At 42.0% G+C, this 20494-nt stretch overlaps 2 protein-coding genes across 5 annotated transcripts in view; both read left to right on the plus strand.

The window, feature by feature from the left end:
- bub1ba (BUB1 mitotic checkpoint serine/threonine kinase Ba) lies at nucleotides 1-9825 on the plus strand. Its single transcript, XM_085382611.1, is given in 9 exon segments — nucleotides 1-17; nucleotides 361-1525; nucleotides 7754-7793; nucleotides 7796-7869; nucleotides 7958-8094; nucleotides 8161-8246; nucleotides 8249-8301; nucleotides 8390-8505; nucleotides 9636-9825. Coding segments are annotated over 9 exon segments (1878 nt in total).
- pak6b (p21 protein (Cdc42/Rac)-activated kinase 6b) overlaps nucleotides 9652-20494 on the plus strand; it is a 23779-nt gene continuing 12936 nt past the window's right edge. Inside the window, exons 1-3 of one of the 4 annotated variants that reach the window (XM_085381402.1) lie at nucleotides 9652-9821; nucleotides 12270-12383; nucleotides 14354-14431. The gene's annotated coding sequence lies outside the window, so the exon portion shown is untranslated. Of the gene's footprint in view, nucleotides 9822-12269; nucleotides 12384-14353; nucleotides 14441-20494 lie in introns of all 4 variants that reach the window. The other 3 variants (XM_085381403.1, XM_085381401.1, XM_085381400.1) reach the window with 3 other exon arrangements.

A 20494-nucleotide genomic window follows, 5' to 3' on the forward strand; every position in this document is an offset into this window, starting at 1 on the left:
ATGGTGTTGTTCAAAATGTGCTCTGGCACAGTGCTTTAAGTGGGCCGGTACGCGCCGGTACTCAGTACCGCCACTTCTAAATATAGCTCTTGAGAGTACCGCCACCTCTCCATGCGCCCAGAACGTGCTTTTAGCATACCGGTACTCTCATTTGCACATCTGTTATAATCGTTTGGCTGCGCTGCCGCTTTTCAGAGCGCCCTTCACAAGCACGCTTCCTAATTCGTCCCATCGAGAGCATAGACTACATTAGCCATACACCAATGTCTTTTACAAGTGAAAAGCGCATGCGTCGCTTTTGCCGTTGTCATGTCAACAACTCAACGTGGTCCGGAGAGTGTGTGTAAAACGCGCAAACAGCTGCTCGGTTAAAATACAAAAACAATGAACACTTAATATGCTCTCCTGGCTTCAGACTCTGAGTAGTAAAAGAACAAGGTCAGAATCAGAAGACTCGCTGGCTGACACCCCACCAAGCCAGAATGATATCGCTGCAGGTCAGACGCAAGCTAATGAAAGCTGCACTAGTGCCGCAGCCGCGGACGACGGCACTTTTTGCGACGACGAGGACGAGAATGACACCATTTCTACCGATGACAACAGCCGCGTTAGCGAGCATGAGTGGCCAGAATGTTGGTCCCAAGCACAAGTCCGGTATTTCTCCACAAATTACAAGTGGCTGATCAGCAGAAATCAAAAGTTGGGTTGTAGTGTGTGTAGTCAAGTTTGTGCTCGCGTGGACATGCAGCAAGGGCAGAGAGTGTCGCAGGAGTGGAGTGGGTGCTTAATCTCGTCTTTTGGAAGGGACAAGGCTGCACAACAAAACTCACTACGAAAGAAAATAAAAGAGCACAGAGACTCAATTTATCACAAGAAAGCAGTTGAAATAAAAGAGAAGGCAACACAAAATACAATGCAAAAACACATTGAAGATATGAGAAAGGCTGACTACGCTTCAACTTGCAATGTGTTTAGAACAGCTTATAAGATTGGCAAGCATGGGCGTCCCTTTACAGACATGCCAATAGATGTCCAGTTGCAAGTCTTAAATGGTGTCAAGATGGGCAGAGTTTTGCACTCTAATAACTCATGTGCAAATATACTGGATCACATTGCAGCTGAAATGAAAAAGAAGGTAGTCAATGACATAGTGATGAATGAAAGAAAATTGTGTGTGCTCATTGATGAATCCACTACAATAAGTGGAAAGTCTGTGCTTGTCGTGTGCCTGCGGTCAGCTATTTCCAGTGAAAATCCAGACACAATATTTTTTGAACTGATTGAGCTGCAGGGGACCACAGCAAAGGACATCACTGAAGCACTGTTAGGATGTCTTCATAATAATGGCTTTGACCCTCACTACCTACAGGAACATTTGTTGGCATTTGCTTGTGATGGAGCCTCAGTGATGCTTGGGAGGAAAGCAGGAGTTGCTGCGCAGCTTTGTTCCAAATTCCCTTACCTGTTTGTCTGGCATTGTTCCAATCACAGACTGGAACTGGCAGTTTGTGATGTTTTGAAGGAGGTAGGAGGAATCAACCACTTTAAAATATTCTTAGATCAGCTTTACTCCCTCTACCATGCATCACCAAAAAACCAAACGGAGTTAACCGAGAGTGCTCACAATGTTGGACAACGTCTCCTTGTGATAGGCCGTGTTTTATCAGTGCGTTGGGTTGCTTCAAGTGAGAGAACAGTGAAAGCAGTATGGGAGAACTACCAAGCTCTGCAGGTACACTTTACAAGTGCTGCTGCTGATACCAGCAGGGACTCAAGAGAGAGCAAAATACAAATTAGTTTATAATTTATTTTATGTACATTTTGTTAAAAAAAAATTTCAATACCTTTTTGCACATTTTATTTATGTTCAGTAGCTCTTTCTAGCTCAAGCAAATCCACAAACTAATAAAATGATTTATTATTTTGTATAAGGTTGTCTGTTGACTGTTGTATATAAAACCCATTCAATATAGTTGTTGTTACCTCAGGGGAGGCGAAAAAAAAATAGAGTACCGGCACCTCTTTTGGGCCACTTAAAGCACTGATCATAATCAATGTTCCCTCTAAGCTGAGCACGTGCGCAATTGCGCACTGCTGGCACGGTCTCTGCGCACAAAAAATCTAACCTGAATTGAAATTAAAATTAATACTTTGACAATTATGTTTTGCAGTGTTAGTCAGTAAGTGACTGGCTGCTCCCATATGGGAGTGGCTTATCCCATAGTCCAGCCAATAATGCGATTCACATTCGCAAATACGCAGCTAATCAACGTCGTTGACAGGCTATGACAGCGTTCTTATATGCTGACACCGGTGTTTTAGCTAGCAAAGCGGCGTGGCTGATGTGGAGTGAAGCCACGTTAATGACAACGTGCGCAACCATTGGAGATGTGAGCAGGACAGACGGAACAATTGCCGGAAAAAGTGTGAACTTTATACTAGTTTTTAAATTGAGTTGATAGGCCACGTAAAACCATAGTTATGATAAAAAAATATCTGCAATGTTTGGTTTTCTTCCTGAATACTATCGTTGTTTATATTTACTGCGGGAAGAAACGGTAAAAACGGCGTTTTATACGAAAAAAGGCTCGAAAACACTCTCTGCCTGTGAGCAAAAACAAACCCTACCCCCCTCTCCCTTTCCTATTCGTCCAAAAAAGTACCATGTCAACCAATCAAAAAATGATATGGCAAAGTGGCATCTAGTTGTTAAGAAACGGGGGGAAGTTTTAGGAGTGATGGCGGTGTTTTGAGATGTGAGAGATTTGAGACATTTAGTGCAAATCCTGTGTAGTTAGTGTGTATTTTTATTTTTATTTTTATTCCTATTTATTATATTTATCCCCTTCGTATATTTTATTTATATTGTCTCTGTATTTATATATATGTGTGTGTGTATAACTCTGTAACTTCTGTCGGTGCTGTGCTTTTTTGGAAATCGAATTTCCCAGAGGAACCCACCCGAGGGATTAATAAAGTTCTATCTAATCTAATCTAATCTAATCTAGTGTAGTCAATAGTTTTGTTGTGTGTGTCAGAACAATGAGGCGACTGCTGAATGTTACAGGTGTTACAGGAGTGATACATCTCTTGTTGTCAGGCCTGCAGGTATCAGGCTGTTGTTCTCCTTTATCTTATAGTGGACAGAAATTATTTTTTGGAGTGGCACAAATGATTTGTGTGGCATCAGATTTGATGCAGAACAGCTGATTGTTCTGTAAATAGTTTGAAATGTTTGTTTAAAAAACGTCTTGGCTGCATTTAAAAAAATGTTGTTGTTTGCATAACTCAGTTACTTTTTTGAAGAAGTAACTATATAATTAATTGCCCAGCATTGGTCATTATGTACTATATTTTGCAGACAGAGAGTTACAGGACTCTCTCCCAGACCACAGACTCATAATAAGTCAAAGCTTTATAAAAAAAAAAAAAAAAGAAAGAAAGAAAGAAAGAAAGACAGAAAAGAAAGTTGTGTTTTCGAAATTGGAGTTCAAGTTATTTTTTACTTCCAATAGTACTACACAGGTCAATGCCTAGATTTTTTTTTACATTTTCATTGTAAATGGGCTAAAGCAGTTAATTAAAAGTAATCTGACATAAATGTAAATGCTGGTGTGACCACAGTGCACACGTGTGATGTCGCTCACAGTGTATGGAACGCCAGGACTGCCATAATGAATTAATTAAATACACCATTAAATAATTAATTAAATGTGTCAATAATTAATTAAAATTGGAATTAATTAATTAAATAAATAGTTATGACACATGTAATTAATTAATTATTGACACATTTAATTAATTATTTATGTATTTCACATTTAATTAATTATTGACACTTTTAATTAATTATTTAATGATATATTTATTTATTTCATTTTGGCAGTCCTGGCGCCTGGCTCTCATCATGAAATAATTTTATCTGTCAGCCTCACCCATCAAACTCAGGGGGCGGGGTTAACGCTGATCGAGTCAAAACCATTGCTTTGGCCTGGTGGCCATTGTTTCTAGCACACAACAACCGGCATGTGGAAGCTAACAGAACTGAGCTTTGAAAGACCCTGTTTGTGTGTCACCAAATACCGTTTTAATATTTTTTTAGCCGAGAATGTAGTGGTTTAATCTTCATGTGTCTGGTCGGTTTGTCAAGATACAGCCTCTTTGCAAAAGTGCTTCGATGATTTCGGAGATGTCTGCCCAGTCTCACGGCAGGGTCTTTCAAAGCTCAGTTCTATTAGCTTCCACATGCCGGTTGTTGTGTGCTAGAAACAATGGCCACCAGGCCAAAGCAATGGTTTTGACTCGATCAGCGTTAACCCCGCCCCCTGAGTTTGATGGGTGAGGCTGACAGATAAAATTATTTCATGATGAGAGCCAGGCGCCAGGACTGCCAAAATGAAATAAATAAATATATCATTAAATAATTAATTAAATGTGTCAATAATTAATTAAATGTGTCAATAATTAATTAAATGTGTCAATAATTAATTAATTACATGTGTCATAACTATTTATTTAATTAATTAATTCCAATTTTAATTAATTATTGACACATTTAATTAATTATTTAATGGTGTATTTAATTAATTCATTATGGCAGTCCTGGCGTTCCATAACAGTGGTCCAAGCAAGGGCGTAGATTTGGCATGGACAGAAGGGACGTGTCCCCACCAATATCCAGCGATTATTAAATTGCCCCCACCAATAATTTGATCTCTTCGAGTAAAGAAAAACAACCCGATAGAAAGAAAAAAAAAACAATCTCTCAGCGTCTCATTCACCCAGCGGTGCAGAAAGAGTTAAATTACATTCTCTACTGGAGTCCTACCTCATGTGACAAATATGGCCAATGTGATTTGGCTGAGCCTTTCAGGGAGCTCTGTTTAGTTTTGCAGCGGTAAGCCTGCGCTGCGAGGAGGAGAGGAGGATGGCAGCAAAGAGGAAGAACCTGGATATAAAAAAGTGTTTTTAAAAGAAACCTGCAAGTCACTTAAAGCCAAATTAACTCATAAAATGTGTCCGTCACAATAACGTTACAGGCTATGCTAGGCTTTGGCCCACATCAGTCTAAAATTGTATGTAACCATGAATAACGTGTTTTGGAAACTAACTGCACAACAGGCAGCACTATTAGTTATCTCAGTCTCCCACAGTAGCATTTCTAATTTTGATTGAAACTGTCAGAGAAAACGGCAGCCTCGAGCAAGCCAGGATATTAGTTTACGGAGCTTGTTAAAATTATATGTCTAACGTTAAAATGTTGGTGACACAATAATTACATCCTAATTGGCTGGCCTTTTGTACACTAATGGTACTGACGTATTCATATGTCATAGTCATGAATAGTCCTGATTTTGCAAATATTCCACCTTGTAGTGCATTTTGCACAAATTGTTTTAAAAATGCACTCACCCTACAAACATTACTGATGAGTCAAGATCTGCACAAAGTGACAGAAACACTGAAGCAGCTCCACATTTTATTCTTATTGCCATGTATGTCCTATTTATCAGGTGACAGAAGAACCAACACAAAGCTCAGAGAGTAATGGTGACACAAGATCACAGGTGAAATTGGATGATGACTTGTTGGTTCATTGCTGTATTTGAAGCACATGTGTGACTGCATGTATGTGGAATGTCTCACTGTTATTTATCAGGTGACAGAGGCAGCTCTGCCATGTTGTAGCTCAGACAGAGGTGAAGAGGCGAGGTCACAGGTGACTGACTGATGATTTGGTGCTATTGATTAACTCATTCACTGCCATTGACGTCTATAGCCGTCAATTGCAGTGAATGAGTCAATGGGTTTAACTCATTCACTGCCAGCCATTGGCAGTGAATGAGTTAACTAGTATTTATTATCATGACAGTTGTTAGGCTGCTGATGTAAATTGTTTCGTTAGTGTATATTTGACAAAGAATCTGAATTGACATGTCTCACTTTTTATATGGCATGAATCAATGTGTTATTTTATCAGGTAGCAATATGTCCTTGTGCAGTCAGAGGGGAAGAGCCAGGACCAAAGGTGAGGCACATCAAGCACACAATAATAATTTTAATCTGAGGATAAAATACATGTACTGAGGCTGAAAGAAGCTTCAGTGCTCTCAGAAGACTAAAAACATGGCTATGGTCCACCAGGAGAGACTGGACAGTATAGATGTAAAACAAATATGCCAGCAGTTTATCTCAGTTAACGAGATGAGAAGGCATGTGTGTGGCTCCCTCACATAGTGGACATTGAGTTGTTGTGTCCATGTCTGTTGCTGTAACAGTAGTTCATGTTTAGAATAAAAAGATCCCAGCTCACTGATTTGATAGGGGCAATAGTGTAGTGTGCCTAAAATGTTGCGTAATTTTGCTGAGAGATTTTTTACTTTGTGGTAATCTTAGATGAGTAGTTTTATGGACAAAAAACACCAGGTCATTCAGTGTTCCCTTAGTGCTAATGCATATAAGAGATGTTGGTGTAGTACAACTGAAGTAATGTTGTTAAGTACTTAAAGTCATATTCTTTTATTGTCATGACTGTATTTGAAGCTATTTTTTATTTTTGTATGATACCTGATTTATTTGGATTATGGCTGAAGTAAACTAAAGCCTAAAATACTTAGTCAGTCATTTGTTTAATAGTAATTTAACATTATATAATTCACATGTAAAACTATGAATTGTAATTTTAAATGGTTTAAAAGCATGTAGAATAGCATATGTAGGCAAGTATATTTCTCCTTTTGTTATCAAGAAGCAAAGACAAAAAGGAATAGAAAAAGAAACAGGGCAGGGTTCGGTCCCCACCAATGCCAAAACCAAATCTACGCCCTTGGACCGTCCAAGGGATCACTCAGGGAGTTTGTATGTTCGCTCAGACACGTGAAAAATTAGAGGGAACATTGATCATAATGTCTGGTGTTTTCGTGTTTGTTGGTTTGTTTTCATTTTTTTATTCTTTATTTTGCGAGTTGGTTATTAGATGCTGCTCCAGCCAGCCAGAGAATCCCCGCCGCCTTGCCCTCTCCTCCCTGTGCTGCAAGCAGCAGGCGCACCTTAGAAATGGAGGGCGCCTTAAACCCAGTAAATGGGCGATAGAAAACCGATCGGTGCCTATGCCATTCCCAAAATGCGCTGGCATAACATCGGGTCAGCATGAGTACGAGCATTTTTTTTCCGATGCCCGTGATGCCACCCCCCACCAAGAAGCTGCCCCGGGCAACCGTGTTGCCCGTATCATAAATCGCTACTGAGCATATCTTCCCTTTGGTTTAACCTGCACAAGTGCCAAGGTAGGTCTCTCCTGCAGAATTGGTTTTCCCTGCATCGGTATCACGCACTGGGCTCTTCAAATCACGGACGAACAGTATCCTACAGTTGTTTATATTTTTAAGCCCATTTTGCACAGAAAGGCATTTTTTGAAAAATGTATTGATAGCAATGTTGAATATTATTACACATGAAAAAAACAACTACACGTAAAATAATCACACCGTGAGGCCGCTGCCTTTGTAAATGGAAGGACAGTAACTGCGTGTGTATGTGTAAGCATGTAAAACCTGAAGATAGCCAGATTAAAAGTATTTTGTCTATATCTGCCATTCTGCAATTCACCTCAAGGTGAGCTTGCACATACAAACACACCTGAATCTGGGGCCGGGGACCTCTGTGGGGACACAAACGAGCCTTCAGATTATGGGACCCAGTCTAAACCCAGCTTAACCTTGACTTTGTTTATTTTTTGCTTTGCCTGCTTCAGGTGGACAGTTGCTCCACCCCCTGGGACTCGAGTGCCTCCAGTCTCTGATCAGCTGCTTCCTGTTTCTGGACGGCTGCACCACTGTCTAAACCACTCTGCCTGATCACCCGTTCACTGTGAGTCACTTCCTGTTCAGTCCTCTGATGTAATTAAATTCTCAGCATCCTGGCAGTGACTGTGTGCGTGGACGTGTATGTGTGACAGGAGCTGGCAGAGTGTGCTTCCTGTGAGCTGTCGATCAAGCACAAAGCCGTCAGCCTGCTGCAGCTTGTGTTGCAGCTGCACTCCTGCAGGGTGGTGCATGCAGCGCCGCAGCCAAACATTCTTACCTGCTGTCACAGGTATTTAACCAGACAAGTAGGGCAGGGGGGCGGGGTTGCACACCTGAGGCCTAACTGCTCCTGCAGAGGCCTGCATGTGTCCAACTCGGTGTTCCCAGTGAACTGGTCATCTTTGGTGGACCTGGAGCTCCAGCAGGAGATCAGGGTAGTGCAGCTCAAGACTCCGTCAGTCTGGGTCTCCTGGAGCCGACTGCACCCCCACAGCTGGTACACACAACTGTCTTCTCAGCAAAGAACCCACCTCCGTTGCTGGGCTTGTGAGTGTGCTACCATCTCACCTGTCTGTACCTTCGAGGTGGATATGGTGGGCATGGCTGAAAGTGTCCATCCCTTACTGACTAAGAGCAGGATGAAGCTTTCGAAGGACGCTGAAGGCTGGATGGTGGAGCGTTTCAGAGGAGATGAGGCCAGGTGCTCACACAGGTTGATTAAAGCTTGATTCATCTTAATCCTGAGCTGAAGTTTAAGTACAGCTGTCTGCTTACTACAGTGATATATACACCCGAATGTGGAGGAGGCTTTTCCATTTGTTGCTGAATGCTGGCAGCCGCTCCTGTCGGAGCTGAAGGGGGAGCTGTCCGCTCTTTACTGCTGAAACTTTAACTCCTCCTCCCGCCCACCCATCTACCTGCTATTTTATTTCTAACTTAATAAAGAGGCTTTTTATGTCATTTTCCACTGTCTGCCTCATGTTTGTGCTCCATTATCAAAAACGATGGAAATCAAAATCAACCTTGACCATCAGAGGGCGCTGTGTCCTTCTGGAGCACATTCTCTGGTTAATCCGGGTTAACTGCGATCGCATACCGGACCAGTGGAGACGAGACGCCCACATCTGAGTCTTCTTCCACAAACTTTCATGTCAGAGAAAGATTTTCGAAGAGCATGCGGTGAAAAGAGCTTCTACCGTTTCGTGACGTGATGATTGCAGAAGTTTGAATTTCTTTGAACCTTGGAAAATAAAAGTTATGCTACTGTGAATATATTGATCTCAGGTGTTTTTAACCTTTGACCCTCACCCTTCACCTTAGTTTAACAAAGAATAAAATATTAGACTATTGTAAAACAAATCAGCAGGTACACTAGGTGATTTTGGTGTCATGTGACTGAGTTGAACTAAGAAGGCGAACCCTGGTGTAGTTGGCACACAGTGTGAATTAAATCTTGTTAAAAGCACAGTGAACTGGCTTTACTGGACCCCAAACTGGTTCCTTTAGCGGTGTAAGTGTGAGAAGCAGAGTTCAGAGTGAACAGAGTGTGGCGGTTTGAGTCACGTCCTCCCCCGCCTCAGGGCACGGCGATGCGTGCTGCAGCCTGCATGCTGACACAGACCTTGCCTCCCCTTTGTCTCCTCTGCTGCTTTCATGGACTCGTTGCTGTCTCAAAGCCACTTTTGATGGTTCTCTTCCAAAAGAAGTCACATGATCACCTGTGCAGTCAGAGACGGTCGGATGACCTCAGTGTTCATCTGTGCGCTCTGCTTTTATTCACACATCAACTGATATGTTTTCACTTTGCTGCTGTGTTTCGTGTCAATAAAGCTTCTTCGAATATGAAAGACTCAAACTCCTCCCCCTCCACCTGAAACCAGCTGAGACAAGGACGAGCGAGGTGGGGGAGGGAGGAAGACAGGGTAGGAGGAGAAAGAAGAGGAGCAGCAGAGAGAGAGAGTCAGTCCAAGGAGGAGAACAACAGCAGGAACCGACTCACCTGGACTTCGCAGCCAGGTGAGCATGTGTGTGTTTTGAGTTAAATTAACTGATTATCTACAGGCCGCATTGTCTCTTTCTAGATAACGGCGTCTGTCAAATACCAGCACTGTGGCTTTAAAGTTCTACAGTTCTTTACAGAACCCGGTTCTTAAGCTTGCATGAGGACCTTTACCTTAACTGTGAATAACATGTTGGTATCACCAGTCTGATTATGTATAAATATTCCATTTCTGTAAATGATCCAGGTTTAGGTTCTTAGTAGAACTCTTATGAGACAGAAACAGGAGGAGAACCCTCGCAAAGGTTCCTCATGGTACTATAACCCCTGTGGTTCTGAGTGATCCTGCGTTCATATAAAAGTGTTCTGTATAGAACCTTGCAAAGAAACCTGCAGAAAGAATAACTCTGCAGAGACAGTTCAGGTTGAAAGGGTTCCACTCTAAAACTTTTACCTAAGAACAACCTTCACGTTACTCGGGGTTCTGCAGAGGCTCAGTCTGCTGGTTTGTCTTTATTCAGTCCTTATGCAGCTTTAAAGACTCAGAACACACATGTTAAATCAGACAATATTTGAATGGAGTTTGGTTGTAGCAAAGAAAAAAATTCTGTTTAAAGTTTGGCCTCACACCTGACTGTGTGTGTGTGTGTGTCTGGTGGGGTAAACTGATCTTCATGAATGGTGGTTCGGTGTGGAAGTGTAACTGACCTGGGAACACCTGCGTGTGTCCCTGATGGTACACTTCCGACTCTGACTTAAAAAAACACATTAACACACACGGCCAATGAAGAACCATCAGTTAACCAAGAAGCCAGAGGGGTTTGAACCTGGACCTTCATATCGTGAGGCAACCATGCTAACAGCTATAGTGTTTGGTTGCTCTCTGTTGTTGCTGAGGAGCTTCAGAGGTGAGTGGGTGTGAATCAGTGGAGATGTGTCGTAGACTGATGTCTCAGTGTTTTCCTCCTGCTTTCACTGCAGACTTTGCCATATCCAGGCTTTTACACTTGGAGACACACAACCACTCAAGCCTGTGGGCAATCTAGAGTCACCAGTTAACCTAACCCCACTAACAGCATGTGTTTGGACTGTGGGATGAAGCTGCTGTGAGGCCACAATGCTGACCACATAAAAGTAAAGAATCTAAAATAAAATACAAGAAAATAATGACAGTTATTAAAAAAAGCTGAGTAGGATATTTTTTAAAGATGTCCAAAAAGTGTTCAAAACCAGCAACAGACTCTTTACAGAAACTGGAAACACTGCAGCTTACCGTGTTTGTTGGGAGCAGTGATGGTTATAAAGTATTGAAACAAGTGCAAAAATACAGCTCATAAGGTGGAAACTGAGTTTCACGTTTTTAATGACCCTGAAAGTGAATCTATGCTGTGAGCCGTTTCATCCTGCAGCTCCGTGTCAGCTTGGTGAGGATCTTCAGGAAGAGTTCCTCAGGCTTCTTCTTTGAAAGTTTCTGCCTTTTGTTCTCGGTCAGAATGATCTCACACTGCTTCAGTTATGGTGAGGTCCGGCTCTGATCACTCCCATGCTGAAACAGGAAACTGCTGTCAGTCAGATGTTTCCAGATTTTCCTGCATGATGGATCATCAGTTTATCAAAGATCTCCAACACCACTGACTGAACTGCAGCTGAAACTATGACAGAGCCTCCACCGTGTCACAGATGGCTGCAGACTCTGTGAAAATGGTCAGGTACAAGGACTGAAGATGAGTGAAAAAGTCCAAAGAAAAACTTTGAAAGACTCAGAAGGCTGCAGGATTCTTGCTCATGAGCACTAAAACGTCAAGGAAGCCAAAAAAGCAAAATATGAAGAAATGAGGGGCATGTCGACTTCTGCACAGTACAATAGTCAGTGCAGTTTAACTTTCCTTCATTCCAAATGGTAAAGGTTTATATCGTTTTGTTTGAGCTTATCATTTTTATGGTGCTCTTTAGATTTAATCTTCTTTATTTTGCCTTTGTTTTATATTTAATTTTGTATTACTGTTTTTATAAATTTGTATGCTACATTTTATTTTCATTAAGGTTTTTCTGTTAATTTTATATTTTTGTTTTTATTAATTTTTTATTTTCTTTATATTCAATTTTATATACATAACATTATTTTATTGTATTTTCGGTGTAGTTTAATTTCGCTTTTTATGATTTGTTTGTTTTTTTTAATTATAGTTTTTAAGTTTTAAAGAAATTTTATTTCATTGTTTTAGTTTATTTGAAATGTTTTCTTAAATGTGTAAAACTTTTAATTTAACATTTTAATAATTTTTCTTTAGTTTGTTTTTATTTTTATTTATTTTAATTTCATAAATGAGTTGTGAACATTAACATATACAAATTATACTTTTTAAAGAAGTCGGTAGCATTAAAGTTGTGCTCGAACATGCCTACATGGCTATGTGTAACTGGGTCACCTGACTTCTTGCTGTGATCTGTCATTGTTCCTGCAGCCACTGGGGGGCACTGTCTCTGGTAAGCCTGCCTGTGCATGGGGATGAGTGCAGTTCCAGTCAGACGAGGAGCCGTGGCGGAACTGTCTGGTCATGTAGAGACAGTTTCCTCAGGTATGTCAGCGAGCCAGCCACACCCTGAAAACACAGCTGCTAAAAACACCTGGAATCAGACCAGCACCAACAAAAGCTTCGTTCACACATCTGCAAAAAAGAGTTTTCCTCCAAATCACGTTGAGGTGTGCACACAGAGAATATCACAGGGTTCAAAGGTCACGGGGATTCCCAGAAACAGTAAAACGGTAACTGCTCAAACATCCTGGACAGTTTAAGAGGCCAAAGTTTAGCAGGAAACAGTCAGCTGACTCTCACTGGAGGTAAACTCGTGAAGGAAGAAGAGATGCCGCTGAAAGCTGAAGCTGATTTTACCCATAAGACACCAGGATTTTTTAAACGCGCGCATGGAAAAGCAGCAGCTGTTCGGGGTGGTGCAGAAATCAAAATGTTAATATTCACGGAGAGGTATTTACATTTTATGAATGGGATTACATCGATTGTTTTGAACCCTTTCATCAAGCGCAGGATGAAAGCTTCCAGAAAGAGCACCCCCTATGGGAGAACGGCAGGTGGGTCATGACAGAGCTCCACAGTGGAATAATAGGGAGTTTATATTCTCCATTTGTATTTTGCTTACGATGTGGCGCAGACCACACAGCTCTGGATTCACCCCTCCCTTCGTTATACCTGCAGACAGTGTGTCTGTATCTCTGAGCCATCTTCAGGAAGTGTTCTCCAGACATGTTGGAGGACAAACTTCTTCTGTGGATGCTTCAGTAATGCTGAGCTCCAGGCTGGGTGGAGGCTGGTTCACTAACCTGATACAGTGACAACATCTGATTGGAGGAGTGCTCTGTTGCTATGGAAATGTTTAAATTAAATTGCAAGCTACACAGACACACACACACACAGGTGAAATGCTGCCCCTGGGTTAGTTTTATTGATATATCACAAATTCATAACAACAGAATCTCAGGGTACTTTATATTGTAAGGTAAAGACCAATAATACAGAGAGCTCACCCCCTATGAGCAAGCACTTTGCCGACAGTGGGAAAGAAAAAATCCCTTTTAACAGGAAGAAACCTCCGGCAGAACCAGGCTCAGAGACGGACGGGGAACAGGACAAAGACATGCTGTGGAAGAGAGCCAGAGATTAATAACAAGTATGATTCAGTGCAGAGAGGTCTATAAACACATAGTGAGTTAAGAAGAAACATCCAGTGCATCATGGAAATCCCCCCGCAGCCTACACCTATTGCAGGATAACTAAGGGAGGATTCAGGGTCACCTGGTCCAGCCCTAACTATATGCTTTAGCAAAAAGGAAAGTTTGAAGCCTAATCTTAAAAGTAGAGATAGTGTCTGTCTCCTGTATCCAAACTGGAAGCTGGTTCCACAGAACAGGGGCCTGAAAACTGAAGGATCTCCCTCCCATTATACTTTTAAATACTCTACTAAGCCACCTGTACAGGTTGGTAAGGCCTGTCTGTGTATGTACTGGGTCAACCATTGGCTCCACCCCTTGCCTGAAACATAAACAGCTGGAAGGTGAAAGCTGATTAACAGCTCCTCCTCCTCCTGTTTGCTGAGAGGGTGCGGAGGAGGATGTGGAGCAATCTCATCCGGTCAGTCAGAGGAGGAGAATAAATGATAATGGATTGGATTTATATAGCGCTTTTCAAGGCACCCAAAGCGCTTTACAATGCCACTATTCATTCACTCTCACATTCACACACTGGTGGAGGCAAACTACGGTTGTAGCCACAGCTGCCCTGGGGCAGACTGACAGAAGCGAGGCTGCCATATCACGCCATCGGCCCCTCTGGCCAACACCAGTAGGCAGCAGGGTAAAGTGTCTTGCCCAAGGACACAACAACCAGGACAGAGAGCCCGGGGATCGAACCGGCGACCTTCCGGTTACAGATACGCTTCCCAACCCCCTGAGCCACGGTCACCCCATGATGATGATATTTGATAAAGAAGAGGAGCAGGCTCTGTGCCTCATCATCTCTCTTGTTCCCTTTAGGCTTAGGTGGAGTCATCTGATCAGCAGCAGACCAGACCCGGTTTTACCTGAGGTGGAGAGACACCAACTCACACACAGGTGAGACAGGTGTGTATGTGTGTGTGTGTGTGTGTGTGTGTAGCGCTTTGCTTTCAGACCATTTGGGGACACTGTGCTCGGTCCTCACTGGTGTGATGTGTGATGAAGATGAAACTGGTGACACGTTTCAGTTGTTCATCCAGGTATGATGAAGGCTGCACACACACCCTGCTTATTCTTCAATTCAAACTTTATTAACACAAATGCAAAAGAATGCATCAATGAAAACAAACGTGACATAAAATAATTTTTATAGCAGCAGAGTGTATTATTATTGCTGTTGTTTAATAATGATGATGCAATTTAACACGGTTAAACACTGAGTATGAATCCTTGTCCCCAGTTGGGCGTTTACATCCATGACACATAAATAGAATTACAAGTAAAATTTAAAAAACTTAAAACCACAACAGTCTAAGAACCAAATCTACAATAAACACACACTAACCAGGAAAACAGAACTACCAAAAATAAACAAAGTTAATAAAACTGCTGCTGCTCTGACTTTCAGCTGGCCGTCATCACTGTGAGAGGTTTAATACGTGCCCATGCTCCGCTGTAACCAAGGTCACTGTTGAATTTCACTTCCCACAGCTCATTTCATTTAAATTCTTATCCGGTTGTTCAGTCTGACGTCACTAGCCGTGTCTGGGTCTAAACTCCGCTGCAGGTCCATATATCAAACGATCACTATGGCATTACTGAGAGTTGAAAAACTGTCTAAAGTCTTTCATCTTTAATAAAATGATCAGCGTTCTGCTCTACCAGGTGTAACAATTGAGTTTAACATCCAGGCATCCATGAAAACGGAATTTATGACATTTAACGGAGTTAGAAGTTAGCAGGGAGTTAGCTCGCTAGCTTCTATCTAAATACAATATAGCATGTCCTGACTGCGGGGTTTTGGAAACAAATTCAAACGTACAGCTCTGCTATCACTTCCAACATAAATGAAGACAGAAAACTAAACAGCAGTGACGTTTGTAGGGTTACTGAAGTTGGGCTAGCTGGTGTATAATGGTGTGCTACGTGACCGCTAGCGACACAGCTATGTTAGCATAATATAAACAAGCTAACTTTTTTTCCACTCGATAAAAGTTAACGTGAGTGTTCTCGGTGGTCAGGAACAAATGTAATCGCATGGCAGGATGCTGTAAAAGGACCAAACTTCAGCCAGGAGAAAAACTGAGATAATCCATCCACAATACGAGGTTAGTCATTCATATACTGCTGCATGGGCTGGGCTGTAGTTACATCCTAAGGTTTTAAAAACTGAGCTTAAATAAACGATTAGTGGTAATAAAAGCCGAGGGAGGTCAACAGTGATCACTGACTGTTGTAGGAGCTTTTTGAGATCAAATAGAAGAAAATACATAACATTAATCATGTTAACAACACAAAAGCCATATTAAACGCAGACTACTTTAGACCCGGAAGTAGGATTCGTCGCGTCATCACTGAACAACCGGATTGTTTAATTTTATTTTCGTTTTTAACAGTTTTCATGCTCCATTCATCCATCATCATCCACCCATCAACCAATCCATCCATCCATCCACCCACCCACCAATCCATCCATTCACCACCCACCAATCCATCCACCCATCCATCATCATCCATCCATTCATCCACCCATCCATCCACCCACCAACCAATCCACCCATTCCACCCATCCACCTATCCACCCACCGACCAATCCATCTATCCATCCACCCAGCCACCTACCCATCCATCCATTCACCACCCACCCATCTATCCACCTGTAATGTTCTTATTCCTCTATGAATAAAACATCAAGAATTGCTCCTGGTGCTAGCTTCAGCTAGCTGTTTATTATTCTTTCTACAACGATCACTTCTTCTTCTATTCTGTATATCTTATTGATTCCAGAGCGCCCCCTGTGGGTAGCTTCAACCATAGCAACTATCATTACATCCCCTTTCCAAACAGTGTTATAATAAGCACAATTACAAAGAGAACTGTTACTCTGTAACATCTGAACATTCTTGTCTAACATTCAACATGTTATAAATTGTGCAACAAACTACATTCAGTAGTGTTCTTTTTTTTTTATAACCAAAAGTTGTAGCACAAGTCAAACAAAATAAATCCAAATGTATACCTTACATCTTCCAGAATGAACCAAATGAATCCCATACAGCCCTCAAGCACATTAGAACTCTTCACCTTTGACAACTTGAACAGTCAATAACACATAACTCAGCAGGTCTCAATTAAGTGTGAACAATTACTATTCTAAATGAATTATTATCCGTTATTTACCTGTGATTTATTATTATTAGTATTTTTTAACAATTCTTTACCACAACAGTTCACACTTGTTCTATGAGCCTCTCTGTAGGTTTCTTAGGTCTGGTAGACCTTCTCAGTATCTCAGACATTGGGGAAGGTGAAGGAGGCTCACTGTGGTGCTCAACAGGGTTAGCACCTCGTTGTTCAGTTCCAGTCTCTGTGTCCTGATGTTTAACATCCTGTGTCTTTAACAGACTTCTCCGGTTTCTTCTTAACACTTGTCCATTCTCTGTCTGAACAGCAAACGATCTGGGCCCTACTTCGCTGAGAACTGTTGCTTTTTTGTCCCAGAAATCTGGACCTGCAATCCTCACAACATCTCTTTCCTGAAGCGGTTCCAGACGCCTTGCAGTTTTGTCATAGTTCCTTTTCTGTCTGTGCTTGAGTTTCATCCTTTTGTCAGTCAGCTTGTTGTCATGTGCATTGTCATTTTCCTTGGAAATGTGTGGAAGTGTGGTGCGGAGCTTGCGATGCATGAGTAGCTCAGCAGGTGATGCCCCACACTCCAGGGATGAAGCTCTGTAGCTTAGCAGAGCCAGGTAAGGGTCGGTCTTACTGTCTCTTGCTTTTTTGAACAATCTCTTTACTATTTGGACTCCTTTTTCTGCCTGTCCATTCACTTGGGGATACAAGGGACTAGAGGTGATATGTTGAAATCCATATTGTTTTGCAAAGTCACTAAATTCTCTACAGTCATATTGTGGACCATTGTCACTGATGACACACTGTGGAATTCCATGTCTGGCAAAAAAGCCCTTCATGTGTGTGATGACTGACTGTGCTGATGTACTGGAAAGCTGTGCCACTTCTGGATAATTAGAATAGTAGTCAATCACCAAAACATAGTCCTTGCCATCCAGATGAAATAAGTCCGTGCCTACCTTTTGCCATGGTGCAGTGGGTAGATCTGCTGCCAGTATTGGCTCTTTTGTTTGTTTATAGTGATGTTTGAGACATGTTTCACATTTCTGTATCATCTCCTCAATATCCCTGTTGATGCCTGGCCAGTAAACTGCTTCTCTCGCTCTCCTTTTACATTTCTCCACTCCAAGATGTCCTTCATGGATACGCTGAAGCATGTCCTTCCGCATGGATTGAGGAATGACAATCTGGTTTTGTCTCAGCACCAGCCCATTAGCCATGCATAAATCAGCTCGCACAGAGTAGAACCCTGGACAGACTCCTTTTGACCACCCATTCTGTATAAGGTGGGATACTTTCTGCAGCACTGAATCTTTTGTTGTCTCCTGTACAATTTGCTGCAACATGACATCTGATGCTGGGAGTGAGGCAGTTACCATGTTTACATGTGTTTCAGCCTCCTCGGCTGTAGTGCTGACTAACCTGTCACCACTTGGTGCTGGCGCTCGGGATAAAGCATCCGTGAGTACGATATATTTCCCAGGCGTGTAGATCAGCTCAAAATCATAGCGCTGCAACACCATCATCATGCGCTGAATTCTGGGTGACATGTCGTTGAGGTTCTTTTTTCTGATCGAGATGAGAGGTTTGTGATCAGTCTCTGCTGTAAAGGTTGGTAATCCATATACATAGCTGTGAAATTTTCCACACCCAAACACTAAGCCCAAAGTCTCTTTTTCAATTTGAGCATAGCGTTGTTCAGTTTCTGTCACTGATCTGGACGCATATGCTACAGGTTGCCACTTGTCTTTGTTCCTTTGGAGCAGAACTGCTCCTAAGCCATCTTTTGAGGCTTTGATGAATGTCAGGACCGGCTCTGTAGTTACAGTTTCCTTCAATTTTTTCCACTCTTTCTCATGCCGGGCCGTCCACTCAAACACTTTGGTGTCCTGTAGCAGCTCCCTTAGGCATGCTGTCTTGGAGGTAAGATTAGGAATGAACTTACCCAGAAAGTTGATCATTCCCATTGCTCGCAAGACACCTTTTTTGTCAGTGGGTGCTGGCATATCCAATATGGCTTGTACCTTTGACTGATCAGGTTCCACCCCTTCACTTGTAACCTTATCTCCCAAGAAGGTCATCTCTGAAACACCAAAGAGGCACTTGTCTCTATTCAGTTTAAGTCCATTCTTGTTAACTCTCCACAAAAGTTTCTCCAGCCTTTCATCATGTTGTTGCCTTGTATTTCCCCAGACTACGAGGTCATCTATGTAGACTCTGGTGCCTTCCAGCCCTTCGATCAGGGACTCCATTGCCCTGTGGAAGATCTCTGGTGCTGATTTAATTCCAAATGGGAGCCTCAAGAAACAGTAACACCCAAATGGCGTGTTAAAGGTAGTGTACCTGCTGCTTTCTGGGTCTAGCCTCAGCTGCCAAAATCCATGTGATGCATCCAGTTTGCTAAAAAACTTAGCTCCTGCCATTTCACTCATTATTTCCTCTCTCTTAGGGATCTGATAATGCTCTCTTTTAATATTTTCATTTAGATCTTTAGGATCAAGGCAGACTCTTAAGGCACCTGTATTCTTTTTCTTGACACAAGTGATAGAGTTCACGCAGTCTGTGGGCTCTTCCACTCGTTCAATGACACCCATTTGAGTCATTCTTTCAAGCTCTTTTTTCAAACTTGTCCGTAATGGAGCAGGCGCTCTCCTTGGGGCATGCACCACAGGCACGGCATCATCCTTGAGCTGGATTTTGTAGGTGTAAGGCAATGTTCCATGTCCTTTGAAGACTGAAGGAAATTTACTGATAATGTCTGAACTTCCTTCATGCCCTTGGTGTTCCACTCTTTTCCCTTGTTTGGCTTCTTTCATGGTGTCAGTATTAATCTGATAGATCCTCTTTACTAGTCCCAAGTCCTCAGATGTTTTATCTCCTAAAAGTGACTCGTGTCCATCAGGCACGATGGTGAACAAAATGTTATGCTGTTTGCCTTTAGCTGTCACTTTAAGTCTGCATCCTCCTTTTGTTTGTATTGGCTGGTTATTGTAGGCCCTCAGCGGTGTGACTTTCTCTGTAAATCTTCTAGGCTTCTCAGTCAGTGCCTTGAAATCCTTCTCGTTGATCAAGTTAGCTTTGGCCCCTGTGTCAATTTTAAATGTTACCAATGTCCCATTGACTAACAGTGGAGCAGTCCATTTATCATCTGTGACTGAACTAACACTTTGGCCAGTGTTATGTCTTGAAGACTGTGCATTGACATCTTCTTCATGTGACACCATCTTAATGAAAAATGTTTCACTTAGATCATCACTGTGTCTTCCTGCACAGTGTGTATTTTTTGTCCCTTGTTTTTGGAGAGACACATTTTTGCATAATGGTTTTGTCCTTTACATTTTGCACATTTTTTTCCATATGCGGGACATTGTTTTGGTCTGTGTTTCTCTCCACATCTCTTGCAAGTGAACATTTCATTGTCACACGTTTTGTTTCTGTTGTCGTTGTTTTTGAATTTACTCCATGGCTTTCTTTTAATTGACACTGCATTCACTGCCTCATTTTCTTGTTGCGCTGCTCCTTGAACAGGCTCTCTAAACGTCAGTACATGTTGTCGTGCTAGCTCACTGGCTTGACTTATCTTTATAGCACTTTCCAGCATTAGTTCTGTTTCTCTCAACAGTTTCTCTCGGAGCTTCTTCTCATTAGTTCCAAACACTATTTGATCTCGTATCATAGAGTCTCTGAGATCACCAAAATTGCAGGACTGAGCTTTGATCTTGAGGTCTTTGAGAAAAGTATCAAATGACTCACCCTGATGCTGTAAGCGTGAGCGAAAGACGTATCTCTCGTATGTTTCATTTTTCTTTGACAGACAGTGCTCGTCAA

The sequence above is a fragment of the Rhamphochromis longiceps genome, linkage group LG15, assembly GCF_057381845.1.
Source record: "Rhamphochromis longiceps isolate RC_006_pf linkage group LG15, R_longiceps_female_GT1.1, whole genome shotgun sequence".
NCBI lineage: Eukaryota > Metazoa > Chordata > Actinopteri > Cichliformes > Cichlidae > Rhamphochromis > Rhamphochromis longiceps.